The sequence below is a fragment of the Dipodomys spectabilis genome, unplaced genomic scaffold (genome assembly GCF_019054845.1).
Source record: "Dipodomys spectabilis isolate Male_0828 unplaced genomic scaffold, ASM1905484v1 ptg000043l, whole genome shotgun sequence".
Classification (NCBI taxonomy): domain Eukaryota; kingdom Metazoa; phylum Chordata; class Mammalia; order Rodentia; family Heteromyidae; genus Dipodomys; species Dipodomys spectabilis.
Window position 1 is genome coordinate 29,798,434 of NW_024870720.1, and position 21,417 is coordinate 29,819,850.

The window sequence follows — 21,417 nt, forward strand, 5'->3', positions numbered from 1 at the left end:
TCACTAAAAAGACAGAAGTAGAGCTGTGGCTCATGTAGCAGAGCACTAGCCTTCAGCAAAAATTGCTCAAGGGCAGCACCCAGGCCCTGAGTTCAAGCCTCAATACCAGCACACACACACACACAAAAAGGACATATATAGATAAACCAAAGCATATATACATATAATATATCATGTTATATTACATATATTATTACAGTATATTAAGATATGTGTTATTAATTTTATGTTCATCGATATATGTTAATATATTGGCACTGTATTAATATATAGTATTATTAGATATTATATATCATGACATATCATGATATATTTTTATATCATTATATATTTTATATCATATATTTATATATACATATATTTGATATAAACAAGTATCTTTAATATACTAACAAGTTTAAAAATCAGTAAATGCAGGAACTTTCTAAAATTTAAAATACAGATGTATAATCTTACCTAAACATGTCATAATGTGATACAGTTGATCAATATCAGACTCTCCAGGAAATAGGGCTTCCCCCATGAGCATTTCAGTTACCAGGCAACCGATGGCCCACACATCAACAGCCCTAAAAGAAATATAAAATCTAGCTGCATATCTAACATGTTTACTTACTATATCTGTTCTGCATTTTACTATGTGATATTTGGAGTTGAAGCAAGCCTTGAATTGTTCATAAAAAGACATATCCCTAACAAGTTAAGGGTTCTAATTCTGCATTTTAAGTTGTGAGATTTTCAGAAAGTTCAGTCATGTGACACTAGAGGAAAAAGGCTTCTGAAAGGTCAAAACAATGATCACCCCTTCCTCATGTAACTGTAACCTCTCTGTACAGTATTTTTACAATAAAAACATATAAAAATTATCACATGTACTTTATTTTGGAAACAAGACTCTCAGGATTCCAGGGCCTTCCTTCTAACAAGGCTCAGAAGTCTATTCTTTGGTGCACTGAAAAAAAAAAAAAAAAAAGCACAATAGAAAAAAGGGTGTTGCTGAAGAAAAACATAGATAAAAGAACCAAAAACCAAGAGGGAAAAAAAAATAAAACAATCCTAAAAATTTTTCACAAGAATTCAAAGACTATATTACCATCATTTAGCATAACTGCCCTGAAGTTACTTAAGATAGTTGCTGAATTATAAAATGGTACAAAAATACTAGCAAGGCAGCAAAACGGGAATTCTGGATAATTGAGAAAATCTTGAGACATTTTTAGTCTGAAAACAAAGAAACTATACAAAATATTTTAGAAAGATTTCTATCAAAAACAATTTAAAAAGCTAGAAACAGGAGGCTCACTCCTGTAATCCTGTAATTCAGGAGGCTGAGAGCTAGATGATCACAATCCAAAGCCAGTCCAGGCAGAAAAGTCATTGAGACTCCATCCCCAAAATACCCAGCAAAAAGTAGAGCTTGAAGCATGGCTCAAGTGATAGAGTATAGCCAGACAAGAAAGCAAGTTGAGCAAGCTTGAGATCCTGAGTTCAAAACACTAGTACCACTAAAAAATGAATTCACTTATGAAGACAACTTATGCTTAGTAAAGACTTCATATATGTGGACTGAAAAAAAAATTTCACTCAATCACATTTCTCCCACTCTTGCCTACTCTAACCCATCTCATTCTAATATTCCAAAAAAAACCAGACTTCTCCAATTTTACTATCTTGTTACAAATAAAATAGATGTGTGTATATATATACATATATATTTATGTATGACCATTGTAAAAAGATAGATATATACAATTATAATACATATATATATATCAGCAGACCATTGTAAAAAGTATACCAAAGCAATCTACCAGTGACACATACACTCCCAGCCCTTACAAGAACTTTAAAAGGGTAAGTATAAAAAGTGAAAATGAGTACCTATCACTTTGTAAACTTCCCTAAACTTGAACTTTCCTTTCCAGAGTTACAGATCTTTATTATATTAACCTATTCCATTGAGTCAAGAAAAGAAAACTAAACTCTGCTCCCTCTCATTCATATATCTTACTTGCCATACTTGACATCACCAACCAGCAGTTCTGGCGCTCTGTACCATCGTGTAGCCACGTAATCAGTATAAACCTCCCCAGGAGCTGCCAGTGTTCGAGCAAATCCAAAGTCACATAACTTGACAACACCAGACTGAGAGACCAGTATATTTTCTGGCTTTATATCTCTATGTATGATCTAAGACAAAAAGCAGAATATCACGTATGTTAAACAAATTACTTTCCATGAGCAGCACACTTTTTCTGTCCTTCAAAAGATTACAGCCAGGTGGCAGTGGCTTACTCCTGTAATCCTAGCTATTCGGGAGGCTGAGATGTGAGGATCAGTTTGAAGCCAGCCCAGACAGGAAAGTCCATCAGACTTTTTCTTTTCTTTTTTTTTTTTTCTGTCGTCATGGGGCTTGAACTCTGGACCTGGGGGCTGTCCCTACACTCTTCAGCTCAAGGAGAACACTCTACCGCTTGAACCACAGCGCCACTTCCAGTTTTCTAGTGGTTTATTGGAGATAGGAGTCTCACGGACTTTCCTGCAGAGGCTGGCTTTGAACCTCAATCCTCAGATCTCAGCCTCCTGAGTAGTTAGGATTATAGGCGTGAGCCTCTGGCGCCTGGCCCCATCAGACTCTTATCTCCAATTAACCAATCAAAAATTGGGAGTGATAGTGTGCTCAAAGTGGTAGAGCACTAGCCTTGAGCAAAAGCAGCTCAGGGACAGCACCCAGAACCTGAGTTCAAGCCCCACAACTAAAAAAAAGGACATTCATGCTTGAAGTTTAAGCTATAAAAAATATTGAATATACATATGAATATATTACTATGAACAATCAACTGCACAGGTATTTTTGTTCAGTGGTTCAATTGGCAAGCCAATCCTTAGTGCAGATATAATGTAGGAGAGCTTAGCTACCTTCATAAGTACTATAGGCCCACTGGAAAAGTACCATCCTTTATATGAGAAGGAATAATCAATGTCTTTCCAATTGATTCCATTAAGTATTTGCTTTACTAACACCTCATAGTACTCTAATTTCCTGCACGCTCAATGTTATTTCTATACCTCATTGTTTTAGCTCTGTAATGATCATATCTTGATTCTACTAAACTGGCATTTAGACACCCAAGTTTGATTAATATGAGTTTGCTCTAAGAGACAGAAATAGCCAAAAAATTAGATTTCTCAAAAATCACTTTGGGAAACTGGATTATTCCTAAATTGCTAAGAGGCCACTTTGGGAGCTTCTCTAAAAAAAATGTTTCCCATATAGAAACTAGAAATTTCTCTTTAGTGAACAATTGCCTTAGTATATATAATTCAATGTATAATGAAACTATATAAGCTAGATGTGATAGGTCATGCCTATAATCCTAGCTACTCAGAAAGCTGAGCTCTGAGGATCACAGTTTCAAGCTAGCTCTGGCAGGAAAGTCCGTGAGAGTCTTATCTTCAATTAACCTACAAAAGTGGGAAATAGAGCTGTGGCTCACATGGTAGAGCACTAGCCTTGAGCAAAATAAAGCTCAGGCACAGCACCATAGGCCCCTTCAGCCTGGGACCAACACAAAAACAAAAAGGAAAACAAAAAATTAATAAGACAGTAAAATAATAAGAAAATTGAAAAAAATCAAGGGCACATACATTATGTACCTCTTATTCTTTTATACAATTATCTTTGTTTTTTCCTACCATTAATGCTTATTATTTTAATCACACAAAAGAATCAAATGAAATTCATGATCATACAAAAATGTCATTTAACATAAAATAAAACTTGTAGAATATATGTTAAATTACTTATTTTATATACATCACTCCCAGAGGTGTCATTTTTCCTGGAGTAAAAGTGCAATATAGTGTAGGATAAGAGGGCTGGGAAGGTGGCTCAGTGGTAGAGCGCTTGCCTTGCATGCATGAGGCCCTGGGTTCGATTCCTCAGCACCACATAAGCAAAAAAGAAAAAAGCCGGAAGTGGTGCTGTGGCTCAAGTGGTAGAGCATTAACCTTGAGCTGAAGAGCTGAGGGACAGTGCCCAGGCCCAGAGTTCAGGCCCACGACCAGACCAAAAAAAAAAAATAGTGTAGGATAAGAATAGATACTTTCATAATTTCATATCTCACAACTTGTCCAAGAAAAGGAATTAATACATACATTCTTGGTGTATAAATTTAATAAAACTCATTACTTTATACTTGTACATTTCACTGTTACCTTTTTAGAAAGGAACAATTAACACATTTTTATGTCTAATTAATGAAATGCACAAATAAAGAAAATGCATGTTGGGAGGAATTGATACATGTATTATGACACATAAAAATTGGCAATATCAAAATAATACAGTTCACTTCAATTATTTTACGGTTTTAAGCTTTATACTAATATATCATAGATTGACTGGTATCTAGGTAGTTAACAATTGTTAAAAGTAATTATTTAAACTGAATACTCACATTGTGACTATGACAAAATCCAATTCCACTAATAATCTGAAACAAATACTTTTGGACAACTTGGTAGTCTAGTCCCTTGGGAAAGAGTTCCAAGTCATCAAGAATGGTGTGATCAACAAATTCAAAGACTAGGTACCAGCGTTTCTTTTTCTTACACACTTCCAACAGATTCACCAAATTTTCATGCCTCAGTTGCTGTTATTAGAAAAAAAAAATACAAGGTCAGTTTATAAGACAAAATTGCTAGCAATTAGTCACTGGCTAAAATAGATCCCTGTGTAAGAAAAACATAAATAAAATGCATAAGCAATGCATATTATGAAAATGCATTCTAGGGGCTGGGAAGGTGGCTCAGTGGTAGAGCGCTTGCCTTGCATGCATGAGGCCCTGGGTAGATTCCTCAGCACCACATAAGCAAAAACAAAAAAGCCGGAAGTGGCGCTGTGGCTCAAGTGGTAGAGCGCTAGTCTTGAGCTGAAGAGCTGAGGAACAGCGCCCAGGCCCAGAGTTCAGGCCCCACGACCGGACCCAAAACAAAAAAAAAAAGAAAATGCATTCTAGTTGGAAAATACCAGTAAAAAGACCATATTGCTCCTTTTTCTCCTCAGGGAAAAGTAAAGCCTTGAGGAAGCAGGACTGTAACACCATCTTTGATGAGACGAGGACGCATCTTCAACCTCCACCAACAACAAAGAGGGAAGAGCTACCAAATATAGTCAAGGTCAGACAGGAGTGTGGAGAAATACCAAAATATTATCTATGGTTATGAAGCTGGCAGAAAATGATTTCACAGCAGAAATTAAAGCAGCAAGCATCTATCTCAACTTCAGACAACGGACTGCAGGATAGCACATTGAGGATAAGTGGCAGGAATTAAATTACAAAAATTTTAAAATAAAACAGAAACATACATAATAGAGGAGATAAAGTCAAGCAGTGGTTTCTTCTAGCAATAGATGTAGCTGGGTGCTGGTGGCTCACACCTGCAATCCTAGCTACTCAGAAGGCTGAGATCTGAGGATCACAGTTCAAAGCCAGCCCAGGCAGAAAAGTCCATGAGACTTTTTTGTTGTTGTTGGTCATGGGGTTTGAACTCTGGGCCTGAGCGCTGTCCCTCAGCTCTTCAGCTCAAGGCAAATGCTCTACCACTTGAGCTCAGTGCCACTTCCAGTTTTCTGGTGGTTTATTGGAGATAAGAGTTTCACGGACTTTCCTACCCAGGCTGGCTTTGAACCTCCATCCTCAGATCTCAGCCTCCTGAGTAGCTAGGATTACAAGTGAGAGCCATCGGTGCCCGGCTCCATGAGACTCTTATCTCCAATTAACCACGCAAAACCCAAAGTGGTTTAGCTGTAGCTAAAAGCAGTAGAATGTTAGCCTTGAGCAAAAGCTCAGGGACAGAGCCCAGACCCCTTGTTCAAGCCCCAGGATCTACAAAAAAGAAAAAAGAAAGAAAGAAAGAGAGAAGGGGGGGGGGGGGGGAATGGAGAAACAATTTTACGGAGGAGGCCCTGAAACTGAATTGCTTATTAAGCACAAGCTGCTTGCAAAGTGGGCTGTTAGCTGGCACCTGGGAACTTAGCTTTCGGGAGGGTTTCCCTTCATTTCCAGATATGGTGACTAATTTTCTGAGAGAGTAGACAAAATTAATATGCTCAACATTGTTAACTCTGTGCTCTTGTTTCTATGGCAGGAAAAAATCCTACTGGTTTTAAATTACAATGGAAAAATATGAGAATCTAGGATGGGTTGGAAAAACTGTGCGGACAATATTGCACATATTGCATACCTGCTTCCTTCTGGGAATGGAGAATTTGGGTTGGTAGTAGGCCGAGAGTGTCTATGTGGGCAGCCCCTAATAAAATCCCTGGGTACTGAACATTTAATGAATTTCCTTAGTAGACAATATTTCCCATGTGCTGCCACCATTCATTGCTGAAGGAAATAAGCACATTCTGTGTGACCTGACTACAAGAGGACTCTTGTTCTACCTTGCACCCCTTTGCTGATTTTGCTTTATACTCTTTCACTGTAATAGGTCTTAGATAAGGACTTATATATATGCTATATGCTGAGGACCATGATCTTCCTATTGAGTTACTGAACCCAAAAGTAGTCTTAGGGACCACTAACACAGATGATTGGTTGATCAACAGGCAGATGACTCAGAAAGAAGAAACAAAATATGTTAAACCATTTAAAACTTGCAACATAAATGTACATATATTAAAATTTTATTTCTCCTGTTGCTAAAATTAAAATTTTATATTTTAAGATTTGTTATAATCAAAACAAAGCTAAAGACACAGTAATACTTCTGGAAGAGAATCTTGATCAAGAAACAAGGCACATTTTTTTTTTCAATTCAGTAGACGTATTTACTTACCTTTAGTAACTTGATTTCTCGCATAGCAATTTTTCTAACCATTTTGTCATCATCGCTTTCTAAGAACTTCTTGATGGCCACAATTCTTCCATTGTCTTTATTCCTACATTTCATCACCATTCCATAACTCCCTTCTCCAACCAATCCAAGATTCTCATATTTTTCCATTTTAATTTAAAACCAGTAGGAATTTTTCCTGCCGTGGAAATCAGAGCACAGAGTTAATGTTGAGCATATTAGTTTCTTCCACTCTCAGAAAATTAGTTCTTCCTGCTTGCTTTATTAGAGTAGTCATGTTCATGGCTATGAACACTATGAACACTATGTTCATGACTGTCTGTGCTAACTCAAGAATTCTTGATGCTTCCATATCTAGGGTATATTTTCAAAATAGGCACATGCAATTAGAATAGACAAGGTGAATGAACTGAAGCCATTAAATTTAAATTACTAAATATTGTATTAATGAAATTCAATGTATTTTAACTTATGTAAAGAAATAACTAAGCTATTATACAAAACATACAAAACATCATATTAAAAAAGTACAGTTTCATTGCATTCAAAGATGAGAAACAGCACAAGTATATTTGCTTTTAATCAAAATTTTCTAACCAAGTTTGCTTTCCCTAGTCTCCAGGCTATAAAACTACAGCTTAAAGGTGAACTCTACTAAACTCTAGGGTCAAGATAAGACGGGCAGGGCTGAGATGGTGGCTCAGTGGTAGAGTGCTTGCCTTGCATGCCTGAGGCCTTGGGTTCGATTCCTCAATACCACATAAGCAGAAAAAGCCAGAAGTGGCACTGTGGCTCAAGTGGTAGAGCGCTAGCCTTGGGCTGAAGAGCTGAGGGACAGCACCCAGGCCAAGAGTTCAGACCCCACGACTGCCCAAAAAAAACAAAAAGATAAGACAGGCAGTTGGATGCTGGTGGTGCATGCCTTAATCCTAGCTACTCAGGAGGCTGAGATCTGAGAACTGAAGTTCACAGCTAACATGAACAGGAAAGCCCCAGGGCTAACACCAAACAAAAATACACAGATAAACAATTTTAGAGTCACAAGTCTTTGAGTAGGGAATAATAGTCACTAGCTATGAGAGATGGAGAAATGAAAAAACAAAAACAAAACAACAACAATAAAAAAAACCTTTTTAATTTATGTTTTTATTTTTTTGCCAGGGCTTTTTTTTGCGTGTGTGCTGTCCCAGAGCTTTTGTGCTCAAAGCTAGTGTTCTATCATTTGAGCCACAGTTCTACTTCTGCCTTTTTGGTGGTTAATTGGAGATAAGAGTCTCACAGACTTCCTTGCCCAGGCTGACTTCAAACACTAATCCTCAGACCTTAGCATCCTGCGTAGTCAGGCTCAAAGATATGAGCCATCAACACCCAACACAAAGGAAACAAGAGATGTAGGATGAGATCACAATGTCTATGAGGGAAAATATTGTAATTAAACTTTTCAACTGAAGTGGCTCACCAAGGTCATGGAATGTCACAAGATGGTACATTGAAAACAGAACTAAACCTATTGAACTTGTTTTAAGAAGGAGGGGAAAGAGGAAGGAGTCAAAGGAGAGTGACAGAACTGGTGACACTAATTTGAATACATTGTATATGTATGAAACCCTCCCTTGTATAAGTAATACATGCTAATAAATGAGTCTTTTAGTACTCTATCCACCTAAGGATTCATGATAGACTTCATTCCAGCCTAAGGTGGATCAACAAATAGTTCTAAAACAACAGATCTTTAACTTCCCAGCCCAGGATATCATGCCTTAGAGGTCAAATATAATTCTATAAACCTCTCTTAACCATAGGACAGTGACTTTCCCCATGAACTTCCTGGGGAGGAACTTGACAATCCATACCTCTTACACTTTTAGCAAAAACTTTTGCTGAGGGGCTGGGAAGGTGACTCAGTGCTATAGTGCTTGCCTTGCATGCATGAGGCCCTGGGTTCCATTCCTTAGCACCACATAAGCAGAAAAAAGCTGGAAATGGCGCTGTGACTCAAGTGGTAGAGTGCCAGCCCTGAGCTGAAGAGCTGAGGGACAGTGCCCAGGCCCAGAGTTCAGGCCCCACGACCGGTTGGGGGGTCCAATCGGGGGGCTTGTGCTAAAGCAAAAGTCATTGTCATTCTCACCTTAAAGATGGCCACTTTCAGTCTATTTCAGTCTATTGAAACGTTATTCCTTTTCTAATAAACTGATCTATCCAGTTTTGTTTTGTTTTGTTGTTTTTTGTTTTGCCAGTCCTGGGGCTTGAACTCAGGGCCTGGGTGCTGTCCCTCAGCTCTTTAGCTCAAGGCTAGCGCTCTACCACTTGAGCCACAGCGCCACTTCCGGCTTTTTTTTTTTTTCTGCTTATGTGGTGCTGAGGAATTGAACCCAGGGCCTCTGGCATGCAAGGCAAGCGCTCTACCACTGAGCCACCTTCCCAGCCCTACATATCATTTTTTAAAAGATCAAATTTTTACACTAGGTTGAAAAGATATCCGTGTTAGAAATCCTTATGTACTTTCTACTCAATGGGGAAAAAAAAATCTGATCATAAAATAGCCACCTAACAAATGAACAGTGAATCTTTAATAACGTTTTCAAGCAATACTAATTACATTACTATGTTGAATTTACTTTTTAAAATAATAATAGTAAGATCATACCTGGGCACTGGTGGCTCATGCTTGTGATCCTAGCTCCTTAGGAGACTGAGATCTGAGATTTGTTGTTCGAAGCCAGCCTGGGCATGAAAGTCAGTGACTCATCTCCAAATAACCACCAAAAAAAGCTAGAAGTGTTGCTCTGGCTCAAGTGGCAAACCATCATCCTTGAACAAGAAAGCTCAAGGAGAGTACCGAACCTTGAGTTCAAGCCCCAAGACTGGTGCACACAAACACAAAAAGACCAATGACATCACAGTAAACTGGCATATTTTTTGTGTGTATGCTGGTCCTGGGGCTTGTACTCAGGAGCTGAGCACCATCCCTGAGGCTTTTTGCTTAAGGTTAGCATTCTATCACTTGAGACAAAGCTCTACTTTCAGCTTTTTGGTTTTGAGATGAGTCTCATGAATTTTCCTGTCTGGGATGGCTTCCTCTCAAGTGGCAGAGCACTAGTCTTGAGCTGAAGAGCTGAGGGACAGTGCCCAAGCCCAGAGTTCAGGACCCATGACTGGACCCAAAAAATAAAGAAAGAAAGAACCATGATCCTCAGGTCTCAGACACCTGAGTAGCTAGGATTTCAGGTTTGAGCTACCAATGCCTTATTCATAGGCATGTTTTTTTAAGAAATTAAATATTAATATCACCAAGTATAACATTCCAAAAAATCTTGGTAACTCCAGATACTCAAGGGGCAGAGATTAGAAAGATAGTCAGCCTGAGCCAAAAGTTATTCAAATCCTCATCTCAACCATAAAAGCTGGGTCTGGTGGTACATGCATATCAGTCCAGTTCTACTGCAGGTATAAATAGAAGGATCATGGTTCAGGCTTTCCCAGACATAAACTCAAGAACATATTAGACAAAATAAAGCAGAAAGATCTGGGGGAATTGCTCCAGTGCCTGTTTACCAAGTGCAATTTGGTCTTTTTGTTGGTGGTGGTCATGGGACTTGAACTCAGGGCCTGGCACTATCCCTGAGCTTTTTTGCTCAAGGCTAGCACTCTGCCACTTTGAGTCACAGCTCCACATCTAGTTTTCTAGTGGTTAATTGGAGATAAGAATCTTACTGAGGGCTGGGAAGGTGGCTTAGTGGTAGAGTGCTTGCCTAGCATGCATGAAGCCCTGGGTTCGATTCCTCAGTACCACATACATAGAAAAGCCTTAAGTAGCAGAAGTAGTGCTATGGCTTAAGTTGGTAGAGTGCTAGCCTTGAGTAAAAGAAGTTCAGGAACAGTGCTCAAGCCCTGACTTCAAGCCCAGGGACTGGGGGGGGGAGGGGGGGGGGAAGAGTTTCACTGATTTTTCTTCCCTGAGCACACTTTGACTCTGATCCTCAGATCTCAGCCTCCTGAGTAGGATTACAGGTGTGAGCCACCAGTACCCAGCTGCAATTTGGTCTGGTAACCTTAGTTCTACTAAGGGAAAAAAAAATCCTGTTAATGATTAATTATGAAAGTATGAACACTTGAAATTGTTGGTTATAATTCCTGAATTATAATTTCCTGAATAAAACCAATCACAATAGAATCTTGTTTTTCCAGTGGTTGACTATGTGTTTTGGAACAGGAAAAACATTATTTTCCGTCTGGGGATTCAGCTCAGTGGTTGGGTGTTTTTCATGTGTACATGGCCCAGCATACATTAGTTATACCAGGGAGGGTTTCACATGTATACAATGTATTTCAGTCTACCTTATACCTTGGTCCCCAGTACTGCAAATATATATCTGTGTATATGTGTGTATATATAAATATACATATATTTTATGTGTGTGTATATATACATATATACACTTATATACTTTTTCATAAACTTTGACTAGTACAATATATAAAAGCTATTAAACTATACCTTCAAAATTAAATTTATTGTTAAAATTTGATTTTCAGACTAAATTTCAGAAGCTATGAACAAAAAGAAAAAGAAAGTCAGGTGCCAGTGGCTCACACCTGTAATCCTAGCTACTCAAGAGGCTGAGACCTGAGGATCACAGTTCAAAGCCAGCCCAGGCAGGAAAGGCCATGAGACTCTTATCCTATTATCTCCAATAAACCACCAGAAAACTGGAAGTGGTGCTGTGGCTCAAGTGGTAGAGTGCTCTCCTTGAGCTGAAGAGCTTAGGGACAGCACCTAGGCCCAAAGTTCAAGCCCCAAGACTGACAAAAGAAGAAAAAAAGAAAAAAAATTTGCTTTAAATCCCACTGTGATTTCAATGATTTTAAAGAAAAATAAGTCTTTTGGTAACTTTATATTCAAATGATGACCCATAATATTCTTTAAACTTGAAAATATAGAAACATTCCTTTATGAAATGCTGAAAAGAAAAAAAAAATTCTTACCTATTGTGTTGATTGTGTACTGATGACAATCTAAAATTAATTTACCCAGATTGTGAATTGTGGTAATGTTTTACTTTCTTCTCTTATCGGTGCATTGATGACCTTATTATTCTCTTAGTTATAATAAACTGTGATAATCCAATATTTAAAGTATGTTTAGCACTTGTCTTTTAACAGTTTGAAGTTGAAGTTTTATTTTATTTTTTCAGTTGTGGAGCTTAAACTCTGGGCTAGGGCACTGTCCTTGAGCTCTTCAGCTTAAGGCAAGCACTCTACTGTTTGAGCCACAGCACCACTACCAGTTTTCTAGTGGTTTATTGGAGATAAGAGTCTCACGAGCCGGGCGCTGGTGGCTCACGCCTGTAATCCTAGCTACTCAGGAGGCTGAGATCTGAGGATCGCGGTTCAAAGCCAGCCCGGGCAGGAGAGACCGTGAGACTCCTATCTCCAATAAACCACCAGAAAACCGGAAGTGGAGCTGTAGCTCAAGTGGTAGAGCGCTCGCCTTGAGCTGAAGAGCTGAGGGACAGCACCCAGGCCCAGAGTTCAAGCCCCATGACCGACCAAAAAAAAAAAAAAAAGTCTCACAGACTTTCCTGTCCGGGCTGGCTTTGAACTGTGATCCTCAGATCTCAGCCTCCTGAGTAGCTACATTTACAGGCATGAGCCACTGGCGCCTGGCTTGAGGTTTTATTATATACATTATCTGTTTGTGTGCTGATGGGAATAGAACCCAAAGCCTCCACAGTGTGCTAAGCTAGGTGTTCTACCACTGAGTATACCCAGGAACCCTCCTCCCCTAAATACATATTGATAATATAGATATACACAGAACAACAGGTCTTTTTTCAGGGAAGGGGGAAATGAAAACAATTCCAATTAACACCAACTCAACTTATTTCATTATTGCAATCAACAGTTTTGATCATAGATTCTATTATAAACTATTTACATAGTGATATCCCAGACACAGCTTTCCACATATTTGACTTTTTTTGTTCTGTTCCAATACTTGGGGCTTGAATTCAGGACCTACACAGTGTTCCTTAGCGTTATTGCTCCGGGCTGGCACTTTACCACTTACTTGAGCCACAGCTCCACTTCTAGCTTTTTGGTGGTTAACTGGAGATAAGAGTCTCATGGACTTTCCTGCCTGGGCTAGGTTCTAACTGCTATCCCCAGATCTCAGTCTCCTGTGTGGCTAGGATTATAGGTATAAGCCATTGCTCCGGGCTGGCACTTTACCACTTACTTGAGCCACAGCTCCACTTCTAGCTTTTTGGTGGTTAACTGGAGATAAGAGTCTCATGGACTTTCCTGCCTGGGCTAGGTTCAAACTGCTATCCCCAGATCTCAGTCTCCTGTGTAGCTAGGATTATAGGTATAAGCCATGGGCACCCAGCTAAAACTTCAAATTTTAGTTAAAAAAAAATTTGAAAACATTCACAATGTTAACTCCATCTTTTTTCTTCTTTTTTCGTCCTTCTATTAAGAACTTCTAGGAAGGATCAGGCTTTAGGTTTGTCATACCCAATGACAAAAATAGCCAGAATTTCTAACCCAGAATTTAAAAAAAAATACTTTTGTAACTAGAAATTTGAAGATATAAAATGAATGAAATAAAAATTACCTGAAGCCTAAGGTGCTCTGCAGCGTATCACAAGCTAACATTGCACAAGGTGACTACTCCAAGTTTCTTTTCCCAACTAGGTGCACCTTTTGACACACCCCACTGAACACATCTGCTTATGCAAGCAGCTCTGCCCAGACATACCTTAAAAATACCACGGGCTACAAAATCCCTTGTTTCCTAAAACAGTTACTTATAAACTATTTCTTTCCAGTCCTTCTATTCCTCAACCTAAGAGTAACACAGAGTTTAAAAATAATCATCACGAAGCCTAGCCAGTTGGCACTTGTGATATTTGCGGAGATGTGTCGTGTGAGCATCTGATTCTAGCAACCAACAGTTTAGATAAAATACTTGGCTAATGGCCTTTTACAACGCAAAAAAAAATTTGCTGAAGACCGGTCGAGATCTTTTCTAAAGAAGAAGGTCATGGAAGCTTTTTTAAAGGACGATACTTACTGCTTCTTCAACTCCTTTTTCACATAGACAGAGCCAAAGGTTTTCAACTTGGAAACACATGCATCTCGTTGGCAGGTCAAAAAGACGCTGACTGGCAAACTGGCAGCTCCCCTGGGTTGAGATTTCCTCTGCGGATCAGTGACAGGTCCTAGAAGCAGCAGGCAGGGCGGCAGATGGGCCGCGGCCCTCCCTTGGCAAACTCACTATTCCGGGGACCAGGGGCCGCATGCTGTTGTCGTCAAGGCAACGGCCTCACTCGGTTCCCCAGCCACGGGTACGGTCCCCAGAGAGAGATGTGGTCCGAGCCAGAACGCGTGCAACGGCAGTCCCGAGCAGCAACACCTGTCCAGGCCAAGACCGGGGAGAAATTAGCTGGGCGGAGAGTACATCGCCTCCCTGCTCCGAAGCCGCCGCCCAGTCCGTGGAGCCTGGAAGCCGCACGCCTCCAGCTAGCTGGGCGGGGACGAAGGCGTTGGTCCGAGCTGCAAGGGGGCGGGTTCTCACCCGCCAGGTCCCGCCCCCCGCAGGCGCACCGGGCCTCCCTTGTTCTGATTGGCTGATCCCTGTCGTCAGGCGCCATAATTGGCTTATCGCCAAACGCCCCGCCCCTTTACCTGGGCCTGGACCCCAGGTTCTGTCAGCCGCCGCTCCGACCTTTGCTTCTCCGCCCACCCTCCCAACGTTCTCAAGTTGGAAGCGACCTCTGCCCCAGTCTGTGTGCAGATGGCGACTCAGGTGGCCTGGGCGGAGGTAAGGTGGCGGTGATGGAGGACCAAGAAGACTACGCAAAGAGCGCGATCCAGCGTTTGCCGCCGCTGGCGGCGGGGTGCGGGAACCAGGGAAGCTGGGCCCAAGCGCGGTGGGGCGCGCTTCCTTCCTTTCCATTCTAGGTGCTGGGGCTGATCGGGCCTGGGGGGAGACCGAGGTAACTAGGAAGTCACTCGTAGGGGAAGCAGCTGACAGCCCTGATGTTCACCGGGACCTTTGGGGTAGAAATCAAGAAAGGGGAAGGGAGGGCATAAACGAACAGGGAACGCACGTGCCGGGATGAGTGTCCAGAATGGGGCTTCCTGAAGCCAGGCGGGGTGGAGTTGGGGCTTACTGGATGTAAAGCTTGCCTTACTGGGCTGAAGGCCTGAAGCTTCTGCCTCGCAAGCCCTCAGCTCACACACACACATTTGCCTTACATTTTGCAATCCACAACATCTGTGATGGGCCTGACCGGCAAGGCTGACGGTTATCTGGCAGAGATTGACGTCTCGGGGCATCTGAGACTGAAACAGCAGTTATTTTCATTTTCATTCAGTACCTATACATTTTAGATTTAGTTGCTAAAATACCTTGAGGCAAGAAAGTGTCCTGGACAGCTGACATTTATACCCATTATTTTCTAATAGAAACCATAAATGGTTCTTCATAAGTCATTCTCTGCATTGTTTTTGGCTGCCAAAAACAATGTACTTGAGCCCTTTTTCTTGCCTTGCTACCCTCCTCCCTCACAAAAAAAAAAAAAAGCCGGTCACCGGTGGCTCAAGCCTGTAATCCTAGCTACTCAGGAGGCTGAGATCAGGGTTCAAAGCCAGCCCAGGCAGGAAAGTCCAATAAACCACTAGAAAACCAGAAGTGGCGCTGTGGCTCAAGTTCTTGTGTGCCCAGTCCCTAAGCTCAACCAACACAGTATTGGACTAGAGATATAGCTCAAGTAGAGTAACAGGGCTGGGAAGGTAACTCAGTGGTAGAGTGCTTGCCTAACATGCATGAGGCCCTGGGTTCGATTCCTCAGCACCACATAAGCAGAAAAAGCCGGAAGTGGCACTGTGGCTCAAGTGGTAGAGCACTAGCCTTGAGCTGAAGAGATGAGGGGCAGCGCCCAGGCCAAGTTCAAGCCCCACGACCAATTAAAAAAAAAAAAAAAATAGAGTGCCACCAGCTGTAAGCAAGAAAGCTGAACCCTTGAGCTCAGCCTGGGCACCAGCCCATGCACACACTAAGTAGATTTGAAATGTTACCACTTATTTTGCCAAGTTCAGCATAAACTATGTCCTGACTGCTGGTCAGCAACACATCTACATTAACACATGCGAATGCATTCCTTAAATATTAAAATTATGTGGTTTTGCACTGCTACCAAGCCTCTTATAATTTTCCCTCTGGCTTCTCATTCTGGACCAAAACTACACAAGTTTTAGAAGATCAAAAGGATACTCCCCAACACAAAATGGATGATCCCACTATGTATTTAGCCTTTAAAAATATCTTGTTTTGATGGGAACAAACCATTAAATGTTTATCAGATTATTTGTTGAGCATCTTTGTTTTGGGCCTGATTTTGATGTTGAGGGGACATGAATGAAAATAGATGGATTAGCTAAGCACTGGTGGCTCACGCTTGTAACCCTAGCTGCTCAGGAGGCTGAGATCTGAGGATCATTGAAGCCATGCCTGGCAGGAAAGTCTGAGACTCTTTTCTAATGAACCCCCAAGAAGCTGGTAGTGGAGCTGTGGCTCACGTGATAGAGCACTAGACTTGGGCAAAAAAAAACCTTGGGGATGGTGCTCAGGCTCTAGGTTCAAGGCCCAGGTTCCCTTCCGTCCCCCAACAAAAGGGATGGACTAGGCTCTTGGTCTTCCAGCACTTTTTACTTGGTAATACTGAAGTAGTTCAAATACTATACAAAGCATTAAAGTAAAAGTGGAGCACTTCAGGCAATTGTTCTAAGACGCCCTTTCTGGAATTGATATGCAGGAGTATTCTATCAAGAGTAGGTACTAGCTAAGGCAAAGCTAGAGGGCTGGGAATATGGCTTAGTAGTAGACTGCTTCCTTAGCATGCCTGAAGCCCTGGGTTCGATTCCTCAGTACCATATAAAGAGGAAAAGCCAGAGGTGGTGGCTCAAGTGGTAGAGTGCTAGTCTTAAGCAAAAGGTCGGCCTGAGTTCAAGCCCCAGGACTGTTCTCCCTCCTCCCCCCTGAAAAAAAACATACACACAAAAACTTGGAGGTTAAGTAACTGGAGAAGTCACTGGTGTAAGTAGAGTGAACTAAGGAATGGTAAATGTAGTTGTTCATGGAGATAGAAGAGAAAGGGGCTAGATCCGATGAGGTCATTAGCCAGTGGGAAGAGATGAATATTTGGATTTTGTTATTAGCATAGGAAACATTTAATAAAATACAATGCCGTATTGATACTATGCCAGGTGAAGACAGAAGTATAAGTGGGAGGCTGGTAGTTCAGGACTAGGAAAGAAATCTAGGAAAGAAAAGTGCTGTCTGAAGGCCAGCTCCTAAGCTATTGACTAAGCCAGTGAGTCTGAGGCTCGGAACTATATTCACTGAAGTTTAAAACATTTCAAGTACTGGATTAGTCAAGTACTGGTCTACTTTGAAGAGACTATAAGGTGAATCTCAAGATGAGTTACTTATGGAAACTAGATTTTAAACACCAGAAATCAGGAATTTAAACTACAATGTATTTTTAGCCTGATTTTATTTTTAGAAAACTGTAAAATCACAGCCTCTATCACTAACAGGTCTGAATTTGTGGATCCCCTTTCTCAGAATTTAAGATACGTTTAGGAAGCATTACTTAATGCTTTAAATGAGATAGATTTGGAACAAATTAACTGGACTGCTATTTATACTGCAGAAAAAGGTTTGGGTTCTGTCATTGTGCATACATTCTATCTTTTAATCTGATAACACCATTAGGTGTTATGAATTAAAGCTTAGGTTCAAAACCTCATTGAAGGCAGCAAATAAGCCACCCACATAGGAAAACTGCCACAGATACCTTTGGTAGGTCTTGGTAAGTTGCTATGAACTATCCTAATGATGCCCAAGAGAGGACTGGAGGTAAGAAATGGGGCAGGGCTGTCCTAGATGATCAAGATCCATTTATGCCTCTTCAATGATGGGATGACAGAATGCCACCAGACCATACCCAGCTTAATGGTAGAGATGACATACAGGCAATTTTGCCCTAGTTGGCCTCAAACTGAAATCTTCCCCATCTGACTCTCAAGTAGCTGGGATTTACCTGTGTAACCCACCACACCCAATGCTTTGGTCCTTTTCATCTGTCTAAACCTTGTTTAACATATTCTATATTAAATATATATATATATGTATGTATGTATATGTGTGTGTGTGGCACTTAAAACTCAAGTTAAATGAGAGTAACCTTGAATATAGATAATGGAGAAGGGAAACAAAAAAAGATGAGAATAGCAGATGGAACTTCAAACATTGCTAGGCTGATTACACATATCACAGACAAGTTCATTACTAAAGAGTCAGGTATACAACAGGTAAGTTACATAGGAAAAAAACTTGAACTTCCTCATTTTACCTAGTGCTTCCAAGGTGATGTAGCCAAGAGACGTTTGTAAAACAAGCTACACTGAAATACAATTGTCAGTAACAGCTCTAACAGACATGCTTCTCATTTTACAGATGAGGAAAGAGGCACAGGAAAGGATTCACCACTAAATGGGTGAGGCTGCCATTCAAACCCATTGGAAGCTGTGCTCTTGACCATCTATCTTGTGACATTAAAGGAACAATATATTGAAGCATCTCCTAAGGAGTTTGTGGGGAAACTCCTTAAAAGTGTTAGGGTATGGATGGGTGGCAAAAAATAAAGAATATTGAACTTCTCTTTTGTGAATGTACTTCAAGAAAACAGAGCCTTTTAACAAAATTCTAGAATCAAGAGATCGGCTAATGTGGCAATTTACAGAATTGTCTATGGAAATTTGAACTTGCACTTGCATTATTTTCTCAAGCACTGAGAAATCAGAATGCTGCTTTTAACAAATTTCAAATAGGGTGCTTGGGTCTTACACCTATAATCCTAACTACTCATGAGGGTGAGATCAAAAACCCAGAAACAGAGCTACAGGCTCAAGTGGTGGGCACCAATCTTTAGCAAAAAACCCAAGCAAAAGTTTGACACTGAGTTCAAGCTCCAATACAGGCACACAAGACATACCCTCACAAAATCCTTAAACAAATTTAACTTGCTTGAATCTTGATCTGTTTTCACTAGTCTAGGAATGTATTTTAACCTCTGTAACAAATATTTTTCCACAGCCATAAAGTTTTAAGATATTCCATTGCAATTGAGCTTAATATACAGCACAGCCATAAAGTTTTAAGATATTCCATTGCAATTGAGCTTAATATACATCTACAAAATGTGTTAGTTCCTTAATATTATTCAATGGTTGCTGGTGGCTCATGCCTTTAAGTCCTAGCTACTCAGGAGGCTGAGATCTGAGTGTCACAATTTCCAGTCAGCCCAGGTAGGTCAAGTCCTTGAGACTAGTTATTTACAATTAACCACCAAAGAACCCAAAAGCTCCAATTTCTCTCCCAAGACAGACAAATGGGTAGATTAATTTAGGAATCTTATCACAAAATGTTTAATTTTTTTGTGTGTGTGCCAGTGCTGGGGCTTGAACTAGGGACAAGGGGGTTGTCTTTGAGTGCAAACTTTTTCTCCCCAGGCTGGCTTCAAATTGTGGTCTTGTCCTTAGATCTCAGCCTCCTGAGTAGTTAGGATTACAGGTGTGAGCCACCAGGGCCCAGCTCTTAGTATTATAATACATGATAAAATTGGTTTTTCCTAATCCATAATTTCAGATAATCTCAATCGCTACATGTTTTTTGTTCCTTCTGAGATAACCCCTTACAAAACTCAAGGTCTGGGCCTATAATACCAGAATTTAAGGCAAAGACAGGAGGATCCCAAGTTCAAAGCCAGCCTAGGTAGTACAGTGTAAGACCTTGTCTTGAAAACAAAACAACCAATTTCCTCTACTTCCCAGACCTCCACAATTTAGAGGTTATGCTTTAGATCACTCTCCACCCTTACAATGTCCTCTTCTAAATTTATTTACCTGATAAATCAGCTATCTTCCGGTCCTGAAAATGATCTCTATAACTATGTTTGTTACTCTAATGTTTTGCTTTGTAAAACTAATGTCACAATTATATATATAAATTTGGGGGGGGAGGGGGGGGGGGGAGAAGGGTCAGTCAAGGGGCTTGAACTCTGGGCCTGGGCGCTGTCCTTCACCTCTTCAGCTCAAGGTGAGTGCTCTACCATTTGAGCCACAGCACCACTTACAATTTCTTGAGTTTATTGGAGTCTCACAGACTTTTCCTGCCCAGGCTGGCTTTGAACCGAGATCCTTCAGATCTCAGTCTTCTGAATAGCTAGGATTACAGGCGTGAACCACTGATGCCCAGCTATAAGTAATATTTTTATCAGGCTGTATAAAATACAACAGGGAAAAAAAGTTTGGGAACAAAACTAGATTAAATTAGGGACATAGATAAATGCTGCAGACATCAGTAGTTTATTGTTTAGTCCAAACACATTCAAAATGGAAACTCAAAAGAATACTTTCCACCTGGAACAAACTAGATTCTACTAGCATATAATGCTTAACACATTACAGCAATAAAGATGGTAATCCATTGTCTTCTATACCTACTAAAGCCAAGATGGTAAAGCCAATTTGGTTGCAATAGTGTTGTAAGGATAGAATATTACCATCAAAACATAAAATAAAATCAGCAATTAACAGTAAATGGTGAATGAACATTTTACTGTTTCACTAAAAAGGGGACAAAATGTTAAAAGTCCACAGTACTGCAGGTGAGCAATCACCATGTAAACTTCTCCATACAATGTTTTAAATGGTTCATTTGTGGTATTGTAAGACTGAAGCTGAATGGCTCTTTGCTCTAATTTTCTATTACACTTAACATTTGTCATTTCTTTTGGTGCCAGACAATTTTCATGGGTTACAGGGCAATATCCTGGATTGGAAATGTGTGTGTATGTGTGTGCATGTTTATGGGCACTTACACATACATACACATGGAGAGCATATATATATATATATATATATATATATATATATATATATATATATATAGTGAGAATAGAGGAAATACACATTTGGGGACCAAGGGGGAAACACTGACAATAAAACCACTTCTTTAAAAGTAGTTTGGCTAAAAGCTTCAACTCCAAAGTAATTTTCTAGTAAGAATTTCAAGTACTATACATCAGAAAATGTAAAACTGTTTCAAACAAACAAACAAATAAAAAATCCAACCCCCATGAAAACTACAAAAATCTGTGTCCCCAAAATATATGCAATAGTGCAAGACTTTTCCTCAGACATGGAAGACCTCATTTGAGAGGAAGGAAAAAACAAGTAAGATTTAGTTTTACTCATACTGCCCAGTTCATAATAAAGAAAATACACGAGTCATTTGCTAGTTTACTAAATAGCAAACAGTTGCATAATTCCAAACCAATTTGCTACTATTGTGTCAAGCACATATTTTGCTTGTTTTTACTAAGATTAGAATGGAGAAGTCTTCCATGCTAACAAGCAGCTTTAAGTGGTCACACTTACTTATCCCACTTCTTGCCAAAACATCAGAACCTGGTATGTTAC

The 21,417-nt window shown here is 40.2% G+C and overlaps 1 protein-coding gene and 1 long non-coding RNA gene across 5 annotated transcripts in view; one reads left to right on the forward strand and one right to left on the reverse strand.

The window, feature by feature from the left end:
- The window catches only part of Cdkl2 (cyclin dependent kinase like 2), a 36,158-nt gene extending 21,813 nt beyond the window's left edge, over window positions 1-14,345 (reverse strand). For 3 of the 4 annotated variants that reach the window (XM_042678456.1, XM_042678459.1, XM_042678460.1), the window contains exons 1-5: window positions 13,940-14,345; window positions 6,847-7,042; window positions 4,461-4,655; window positions 2,012-2,190; window positions 457-569 (exon numbers count right to left, since the gene is read on the reverse strand). In XM_042678456.1, coding sequence (XP_042534390.1) covers window positions 457-569; window positions 2,012-2,190; window positions 4,461-4,655; window positions 6,847-7,014 — 655 coding nt within the window. In that variant the 5' untranslated portion in view covers window positions 7,015-7,042; window positions 13,940-14,345. Of the gene's footprint in view, window positions 1-456; window positions 570-2,011; window positions 2,191-4,460; window positions 4,656-6,846; window positions 7,043-13,480; window positions 13,502-13,939 lie in introns of those variants that run through there. The other variant, XM_042678458.1, reaches the window with a different exon arrangement.
- A 219-nt stretch (window positions 14,346-14,564) lies between these two features.
- On the forward strand, window positions 14,565-18,747 carry LOC122106909. Its single transcript, XR_006147248.1, has 2 exons — window positions 14,565-14,689; window positions 18,392-18,747. It is a non-coding gene; the product is annotated as an uncharacterized LOC122106909 (long non-coding RNA).
- The last annotated feature ends 2,670 nt before the right edge of the window (window positions 18,748-21,417 follow it).